We start from the raw sequence: 10,205 nt of genomic DNA, 5'->3' as shown, positions 1-10,205 counted from the left end.
TTCCATTTGTGCGGAAGCAATTTTTTTTTCTTCCGACAAGTGCTTGCAGGAAGTTTTTTTTTTCAAAATCACCCACCCTCCCCCCCCCCCCCTTCAAAAGTTAAATGGTCGGTCCCTAAGAGGGCTTCAATGAGAGTTGTGCAAGGTCAATGTGGCGCAGGCTCATAACCATTGCAGCCATCTTTTTCATTAGGAAGATAAAGGTAATATAACTAGATAATAGAGCGGTTTTCACTTGACTGTCGAATTGGGATTGGTTTTGGTTTTGGTTTTGGTTTTACTACGTCCTTTGGTTGGCTAGTGTATTTACTTTGGTTTTGGTTTTACGACAGTCAAGTGAAAACCGCTCTAAGATAGTAAGATAATATAATTATTAATTTTTTTGCACTAAGCTAAGCATACCATCTGAAGAAGTTTGGAAAATACTGGTTGAAATAAGGAGCTGTAAGAATTGGATATTCTGTTATCCAGACTTCGTCCAAATTGTTTGCCATGCTTACTACCATCAACCTCGCACAGCGTTCTGTTGGCATATTGGGAAGGTTTTTTGCATAGTCAGATGAGGGAGGCTAAAATACAAACAAATTTTCCGCTGAGATAAACTTGTAGAGCTATTTTCGCTTTTTCTCGCTTTTTGATACTTCGCTAAATATTAAATGAGGTACTGTAAACAAAAAGTTACCTTTCTTTCTTTACTGATAATTCCTTTATAAATGTTATCGTTTTGACCATTGTTGTTTAGTTTGAATTTCATATACAGCTGCAGAGACTATCCAACCATCCTCCAATTCACCATTTTCACATAGACCATAATACAACTGTAAATTTGGAAACAAATGGTTATGTAAAATTTGGGGGGAGGGGTAAACAAGGTCTATGTGAAAATGGTGAATGGCCAATGAAAATTGTGATTCAGTGAATTTTAATCACAGGTGACATCAAGACCAATTTCAAATAAACTATGAAGCGTTCATGGCTTCTTGAGACTTCCTTGCCTTTGAGATTATTCTTAGTTTCATGTGAATTTCATGTAATGAAATGTTTTTTCCTTTCATTTATATGTAAAAAGGCATTAAAAATCAAAAATCAAAAAATCATTGGCTAAACCTTTCAAAAAAGTTAAACCACCAGAAAATAGCACGTGACATTATTATATAAATCTTAATGAGATTCCTCCGCATTTCATTCATGACATAAAGACAAAAGGAAATGACATTGATCATCCACTTCAAAAAAGGAGTAAATAGCAGTGTGCCGTACTACTAACAAGACTACTGGGGCGAACTGAAGCAACAAAGTACAGCAAAATGATTCTCACAGTGAAAAAAAGGGAAACTCCAAAATAAAATTGAAAAAAACTTTTAAATGTTTCCAAGATTTCACAGAAATCATTGCCAGGGGCTAAAACAAAACACAGTTTATGTCTCTATTTTATTTATTCATTGCACACATCTGACTCAATTCCCATTGGTGCCCATATTAATTAGGATTTTGTAAAAAATTCTGTTTACCTTGTTAACATCTTCAGACAATGCTTTCTTTGATATTTCAGACTTGACAGGTCCTGGACAGATGATCTGGACACCAATATTGTACTCTGATAACTCAAGACGAGCTGTATCAAAGTAACCCTGGAAAAGACATTCATTATTAGTGATGTAAACAGGAAAATATTTTAATAGTATTTAAACACTTTTATAAAAAGGACCGTGTCTGGATAGCTGTTAGTTTGACTTTTTAAAAACTGATATATTTCTTTGACATAATTAAGTTTGTGTTTGTCTGGCATCAAGCCTTATAAATCAAGACTAAAACCTGGATATCAGGTCCAAACAAATTTTCTTAGACAGACTATCTGATACTACTGTCTATCACACTGCACCTGACCAAACAGTGAACAAGGGGACTATTTCCACTGGGGAGGGGGTAGGGGGCTGTTGTTGCCAATATTATTGTATAGTGGATGTGTTTTCTAGGAAATGATGCAGAAACTAGGGATTAATTTTTTTTTTAAAAAATTGTTGTTTTTGTACTTAAGGGAAAACCATTACACCATACAGGTCTTTCAAATATCAAGGCCTTCAATTATTAAGACCTTGCAGTCTAAGTTTTATCTAACCTGAGATTAGGCTCTATAGTTAAGGCACTGAGTAAAAATGAAAAGAAAGCCTTACATAAGCTGAAGCAGTCTTTCAAAATTACTTCTGCTTATAATAGTATGCAAATTTTCTATAAAGCAGATAAAATGTAGAAATTTGCTTAAGTTGCAAATTTAATGGCTGAACCATTTATATGTTACATTAAATTATGTCTTGCAAAATATAACTTGTTCGTGTGTGTTACTTGAGTTGCAGCTAGAAGTAAAAGGATTGGAACACTGCATGTGAGGTTTTCAATATTTTGGCCCAGTGTGCTCAATGAGTTTTAAATACTGTAATGAAATTTTCTCTTATACATTCTAGCTGTCACATATTGGAAACAATTTTCCTGGGCAATCCGCGGCCCCCCGTTCCCATTGATTTTCCATACAAAAATCTTTAAAATACTTGGAGGAATATATTGCACATTATTTCAGCATATATCTGAGAACAGGAGAAACAAGAAGAACAATTTGACTGGAGATTATTACAATCTTGGAAAAATAGAGATATAAATCTATCTAATTCTTAACTGTAAATATGGACAGAAGAAATAAAACTAAAGTGAAACTGACTCAAACAAGGTGCATATTAACCTACACAACACTGAATTAACACAAGTCTTTATATATATAACCTGGAATACATACATGCAATGCATGTTTACTAGCACTGTATGTAGCAGTATAAGGGGAGCCTGGAAAAAAAATTGGTAAATATCATTTTAACTACACAAGATGAATAAAATTAAATTTAGCATAGAAGGGATTCCGAAAATTATTCAGGTTTAAAAATAAACTAGTGTAAACAAAATTTTAAAAATAAACTAGGTTTAAAAAATAAACTAGAAAAATAACCTGAAAATAAATTTGACCTGTAACATATACACACATACAAATTCTCCATACTGATCTACAAACATTTCTGTAAAGAATTTGATAAAAGATCAAATTATTTTAATCCCACTGGTGATTGTTTTATTAATAATTCTCATACAATAGGATCTCTCTTGATGATGCACGTCTAACATTGTTGGGGAAAAATTGATGTTGGTCATGCATTCTTGGGACTTAAAGAGTTAATTGGGGGAATGAGTGATCAATGCTGGCATGGGTACCTGGCTGGGATGAAGCATGTGATTGGAACTTGAGCCACTTTTAGCATTTGGAAGCAGTTTCATCACTTTTTGGGTCAAAATATTCTACAGACTTAAATTTTTACCATACTTTCCAGAAAGGCTGCTAACAATAACAATCTGTCCTTCATGGCGTTCAATCATGTGGGGAAGAATTGCTTTTGTCAGGGAAATAGTGCCAACAGTATTCAAATCCAGAATTGCTCTGTCAACTTCCAGTGAAGTCTTTCTTATTAAGCCAAACTGGCCCCTTCCACCATTATTAACCAAAATATCAACCTGAAAAGAGACAAAGACGCTGTAGGATCATATGGAAAGCTTCTACACATAAAACTTGATTAGGACAGTACTTAGTGGTTTGAAACATTAAAATAACTAGGTATGAGTACCTAAAGAAATCAATACATTAATTTTTAAACTTACATATTTTAAACAATCAACCTAGTTTTGGTGAAGTGTGAAAGTATTCTGCCTTCAAATAAATTAACGTGATGTAACACTTTTTTCAAACTTTTTTTCCAAAGACATCACTAATAATTGAAAGTCAGTAATTTTTTAACAAGCGATTTTTACATTTTTTCAGGTACTGTAACCATGCTAATCATGCAGATACTACAAAGAAAATTGCATCACTGGAAAATTTGATATTTTCATAATACAGTCAAACCCCACTTTAATACAGATACCAGGTTAATAAGGACACCTCGATCATTAATTGACAGTTTGCTTTGTCCCTGAGAAAAAAAAGCCCTTATGGCAATGTTGAAAAGACAAGAATGTCACAACGAGGGTCTACCGTGGTCTTCAGCCACAGTGAAGGAACTCTAACAGCTTTAATAACAACAAATCGCTCACACTTCAAGATGAATGCGATACGAACACACAAGAAGAGGAAAACACGCGCACACAATATAAAACAGTAACACATTTATGCTGCAGGCAATAACTGCTGAAATTAAATTTTCTGTAAATTCAACTTAAATTCAACAGACAACCTGTTATGGACACTTTCTATGACCCTCTCAGTGTTCGTATTAACGAGGTTTGATGGTAGTTTTAACATACAGATTTACATTATTTTTACTCCATTTTTCTAGACTTGAAATAAGCTATTACCTATAGGAAGGCATGTCATCTACTTGTATATATGCTGTGTGGCCATGAACTGAACTAACACAATTACTTTAATTTTTGGCTGGTCAAGTTGTAAAATTAGTAAAAGCTTTCTAAAGGATACTTTATGAAAGTAGAGAAAGGTTGAAAGGACAATATCAGCCTTACTACTATTTATAATAGATAGAATGAATTACTAATCACTTTGACAGAAAACTTTAACCGACGTATGATGAACCAGTTAATTAATGCCATACAAATGACAGGCAGACATGGAAAAGAGGTTTACTTAGAAGTTGACATTATGGCCATTGTTGACATTATGGCCATTGTTGACATCATAAGCACAATTATCTATAAACACACAAATTAAAATACATATATGTACAGTGTGTAAAAAAACCTAGACATACAGAATTAAGCATCAAGAGGACAACAGTCTTTAATTGCCATAAAAACAAAATGACATATACAGAAGCACATAAAGACGGTTTAACTGCATACTAAAGGGAAGGAAATGTTGAGAAATACCAATTACCGGTACTTAATTGCTACTTTTATATAAAAATGTGATTTATTGCAATTATAGATGCTAGTTTTTTACTGTCTTGTAGTCTAGTGTTGTATGTTAAAATCGCACTAACATAGAACCTGGAACAGCATGACCTGAAGCAGCCACACAATGAAGTGAGGGGCCATGGATCAACACTAATAATCAGCTTTGATGTCAATTGTCAACCCTTAACCCGGCTGGCATATGGCATGTGGTCATCGAAAACGAACACTCCCGCAATCATGAGCTATATACGACAGAGACTCTTAGACATAGAACAGCAAACATGGATTAGCGAAATACACAATGATGAACGAAAGGACCCGCATCAAAAAAAACAAACTAAGAACTTTTAGGAAATTTAAACTTACCCATCATGACTATGAAAATTACCACACAAATGTAAGAAACATCAGTCATAGAGTAGCAATCACAAAGCTAAGATTAAGCAACCACAAACTAGCAACTGAAACTGGACGATTACGTTAAACCCCATCAACCACCAGACCAAAGAATCTGTCCATTATGTAAAACTGGATTAGAAGACGAGGAGCATTTTTTGATGAATTGCATAGCCTATAGGGATCCTAGGAGAGAGCTGTTCAATACGCTAAAAAAAGGAAACTAATCTTTTTCTTGACTCTATGACTCCAAGCTCTGCCTTTGCAACGTTGATAAGTATGAAGCAAGGAGAGAAAATGCAAAAAATTGTGGCTAAATACGTATGTGATCGCTTCCGCGAAAGAGATAGACGCCTTAAATATAACCTTGTTTAATAGTTGTATAAATTCTACAAATGTACACCACTGTAATTATTGTACTAAATCTTTGTTATCATTGTAAACACATGTGTCTGTAGGTGCTCTGTTGATAATAAAGCACTTATCCTATCCTACCCTATCCTGTCCTGTCCACTCAAACCCCCGGGAGGGGGGACTCCGCATATGAAAGGGGTTGGGATGCTTGTCGTCTCGTTTAGGGGTGTAAATTTAGGATTTTGGTCTCATTTAGGGTGTTCTGGGCAAAATGCCATCATATTTAGCCAAGAAGGTCTCGTTTAAGGTCGCACATAAAAAAAATATAAAAATATATATTTGATATGTATATTTTTAATTTGTTTTATTTACTCCAGTCATATAATCTAAGTTATCTCATTTGCCTGTGTTTTAACATGGTCTCTTTTAGGGGTCAAAAAAAGCTTGGGCCACACCCAGATCAGTCTGGTTTAGAGGTTTAATTCAAAATTTCCGATGAGCATCCCCACCCCTTTCATATGTGGAGTCACCCCCCCCCCCCCCCCCCCCGGGCTCAGACCATCTGCTGTTAAATTCAAGCCCTATACATACTAGTTTCTTTTTACCTTTCCAAAATGCTTGAGGACGTCTTGGGCCAGTTTTTCATGTGTATCAAATTTTTGCAAGTCCAATGGAAGGACTAGAATTTCTTGATCTTTTTTAAATGATGGGTCAATGGCAAGGGAAATTGCTAGTAGGAAAGAAATAGTAAAAACAAACTCAGTACTAGGGTGCCAATGGGATTAACTGCTTAATGTATAAATGCCTTTTTTCACTATCGTCAACGTATAAATTACAAAATATTAACTGACAAGCATATAAAACAGGTAATTTTTTAAGCGTATACAGAGCGAAGTAAACCCAAAAAGTTAGAAATTGATTCAAACAAGTGAATGAACACTTTATGAAATAAAAAGATGATATGGGAGTAATAGGAGTAATACGAGTAGTAGGAGTAATAGGACGAATGAAGTCTAGTTCCCCCTGTAATCTTAGGAACGATGAATCAAAATTGGACACGCGACTGCATTAAGTGAGAATCCAATTTTTTAATCCCAGTGAGTGACAAGCATTACAATTACAGATTGTTTATTGGACAAAAAGCTTTATTACCGATTCCCTTTCCTGACCTTGAACCCATTCAAGAGTGCGCGTGTGCATGATTACACCGTCCTATATTATTTTAGTTATGATATAAGTGGGACAATGACTGTATTTTATTCACAGAAAGAGGATGAAGCAGAGAGTGGTTGTGTCTCCCAGGCCCAACCATGGAAAACAAATAACGGCATCACAGGTTAGGCTGGATTTGTCAGAAATAATTGTCTTCAGACTGATTTGATGAAGTGTTAAAGAATATTGCAAACCAGTGCATTGCATACTGGAAAAGTGGGACAGAACCTTTGAGTCTTAGGGGAGTGATTGATTTGGAAACACCACCCTATAAAAAATATTAACGTCTGCAGGACACATAACCATGCCAATTAACTGACTAAACACCTTTTTTCGGCTGCTTACTGACTAACTAGTGTTTTTGAGCTATTTACTGACTAACTAGCATATTCTTAGCTGTTTACTGACTACAGCTATACCCCATTGACACCCTCTAAAGAAATCTTTGCCTCTACCTGCATTCAGACTTCAGGGGTCACTTGGGGATGGGGTACTTACAGCTTATGTTTCCACCTTTACGTGCTCTTTGACAAAGTGTGTTTTTCCTCTCTATCAAGAGCAGGATATACACTTTATCTGGGCTTACATGTACATGTATTTGTCCACTGCTCTAGACAGAGCTCACACACTGCCATTGTTGTCATGTGCCGGGCAAGTATTCAAGTTTCTTTTTTATCCTTAACAGATTCACACTCAGACACATCCCTTTGCCCATACTTAGAACAGTTATGCCACCCTTCCCTCCCTACCAACACACACACCCCCAGGGTGAGACTTGCTCTAGCACTGAGTTGAGCTTTAAAATGTATTCTTATCAAAATCTGAACCTTTAAACGTTTAGGCGGAATTATCTCAAATTATAATTTATTTCCTCCTCCTTTTGACTTCGCCTTTGTCACGGGTGTCAATAAACGCGGGGTCGGGGTCGGAGTCCACCTTTTTCTTAAAGAACGCTGTTTTAGGGTTAGGGTTAGGATCAGGGTTGACCTTTACCCTAAAACAGCATCTTTCAAAAAAAGATAGACCTCGACCCCGCGTTTTACTGACATCCCTTTGTCACTTTCCTTTCATTTGTGCTTCTTCTGGGCGACATTTCTGTAGAGTTCTTCGTCTTTTATTCTTATCGAGGAAAATCTTTCCGCCATAAATTTTGTAAATACCTAACTGAATTTCGCAGTCCTAAGCCAGCTCATATACTCTTTTAACAAATTGTCAAAGCATTTCTGCGTTTTTAATTTCAGAGAGGGCATTCCAAAGTTGCTTTAGTCGTTTGTATTTAATAATTATTGTGGTGAACGAAAGAGAGATGCAGTTACAGATGCTGTGCAGTGTGTGCGCTTACGATTCGTTTTGCTTGTAAGAAAAGTTATGAAGCTCTTTACATGCGAAAACTGCACTGCAATTGGTTATGGCGACAATATGCAGTATATATATTTGTAATTCCTATAATATCAAGACATTTCTTTCTCGCACCCCGCTATTTCGGACTCTCGCTATTACGGACGCTGTACACCGTCGTTCCGTTCCTCGACGCAGTTATGATATAAGCTTACCGTATTCATATTTATAGCGTTTTTGACCTACCTGCACAATTTTTCTTGACTCTTTCTAATTCATCTTTTCTCCGCGCAGAAAGCACCAACTTACAGCCACATTTAGCCAGTTCGTAAGCTAAATATTCACCGATACCGCTTGAAGCTCCTGTGATCCACACAACTTTCCCGCGTAACGCTACGGCGGGATTCTCACCTATCAATTTGTAAATCATAAGCACAAAATCTGCATCCTGATATTTCACGAGCAAGAAGCACACAAGAGGAACTAAGACTGCAAGAACCAAAAGTGTTCGAGCCATAATGCGACACGAATCACCGCCCTGACGAATAATCCTCTAATTAACAATGACAACAAATATTCCTTGAGCCCGAATGGGCCCTGAGTCAATAACCCATGAGGCCCAAGGCCGAATGGGCTATTGACTCAGGGGCCATGAGGGCGAGAGGAATAATTGTTTAGTAAAATCCAACTAGTTGGTCAAAAATATCGAGAATAAAAAAATTTTAGCTAGTTAAAGCTAGACTTTGATCCTTTTTTGCCGACAAAAAGCCCGCGCTTTTCGCCACTAGTAGGCTATAACATATAGCCTAGTAGTAGCTCAACCAATCAGAACGCAGCGTTGATAATAGACCACTAGTTAGATTACGCGTAGAGTAAGGAAGGAGCTATTGTGGGCACTGCGATATGCATATGTGTCATTCAGATGTAGACGCATTTCGTAATTATTGAAATTGCCCGATGTCGAAACGAAAATTGTCGCAGATCGATCGTTCCCAAACGAAGTGCTGAGCGTGCAGTGTGCCCAGAGCTTTCGATGTTATGATATTGTAGCTTTCATAGGACGATAAGTTGCCTTCATGAGGACTTGGAATGTTACAAATTAGCTCTATGGCACTATGGCCAACTTTGAGACAGACGTTTATGAACTTTTGAAGCTTTTTGACTCGTCCAGGCGAAAAACAAGATGAGGAGATCCGCAATTGCTCTTCGACTCCCCAAGCGGATCCAAGCTCACAATAGGCCAGTTGCACTAAGAGGTCACGTGACCAATGCTTCCTCTAGACGATGCGTTGGAATCTTGCTGATGCCAAAAGTTGACAGAGCACATAAAAATTATCTTACTCCCGAAATTTGAGAGGAAACGCATTTAAGGCAGATATTTTATGGCACTTTGATTTTTCAACAAAGCAGTATGATTTGTATCGGCCGCCATGTTGAAGGGCATACTCTTGCGGCCGTTTGATAGTTACGCTCAGATGTGTAAACGTTACTACATCATCTTTTCAACGTTTGCCTTGAACTTTAAGTGCAAAATTTGTGTTCTGAAAGATGTAATTCCTAATTTTAAAAATCACATTTTGGTCACGTGACCAGCTACGAACTTACTCATTTAAAGGAAATGGTGCGGGTTTGAAAAACCAAATCACTATTATTTTGTTTAAGATATGACCCACTAATCGTTTTTCGAAGGCAAAATCATATAACTTTCATTTTCATAAACACGATGTCACATGACCTCTTAGTGCAAACGGCCTATTCTGCCGTCAGTCTCACGATTTTTTTAACTTTTCTCACGGCCCCACTGCAAGACTCCTAATCACACAGTTTTTTGGGAAATATCATTCTGAAATGAAATGCTCCTTTGTTGAATAAAAACAGAAATGTTTGTTGTTGTTGAATCGTAATTCTTCTCATGTAAATGCAGTACGACGCCGTCAGCAAGTACCCTGCTAACAGAGGCT

General features: G+C 36.7%; 1 protein-coding gene across 1 annotated transcript; it reads right to left on the bottom strand.

Annotated features, from left to right (window-relative positions):
• Nucleotides 1-392: 392 nt before the first annotated feature.
• LOC140933777 (dehydrogenase/reductase SDR family member 7-like) lies at nucleotides 393-8,786 on the bottom strand. The gene is made up of 6 exons (XM_073383417.1): nucleotides 8,491-8,786; nucleotides 6,300-6,424; nucleotides 3,360-3,552; nucleotides 2,789-2,835; nucleotides 1,512-1,631; nucleotides 393-569 (listed from the first exon to the last, which is right to left on the bottom strand). Exons 1-6 carry the CDS (start codon nucleotides 8,759-8,761, stop codon nucleotides 393-395), a joined length of 933 nt encoding a protein of 310 aa, XP_073239518.1. The 5' UTR covers nucleotides 8,762-8,786.
• Between the last annotated feature and the right edge of the window lie 1,419 nt (nucleotides 8,787-10,205).

This window comes from Porites lutea, chromosome 4 (assembly GCF_958299795.1).
Source record: "Porites lutea chromosome 4, jaPorLute2.1, whole genome shotgun sequence".
Classification (NCBI taxonomy): Eukaryota; Metazoa; Cnidaria; class Anthozoa; order Scleractinia; family Poritidae; genus Porites; species Porites lutea.
The sequence above is the reverse complement of the archived record's forward strand: the minus strand, read 5'-3'. Positions and strand labels throughout refer to the sequence as shown.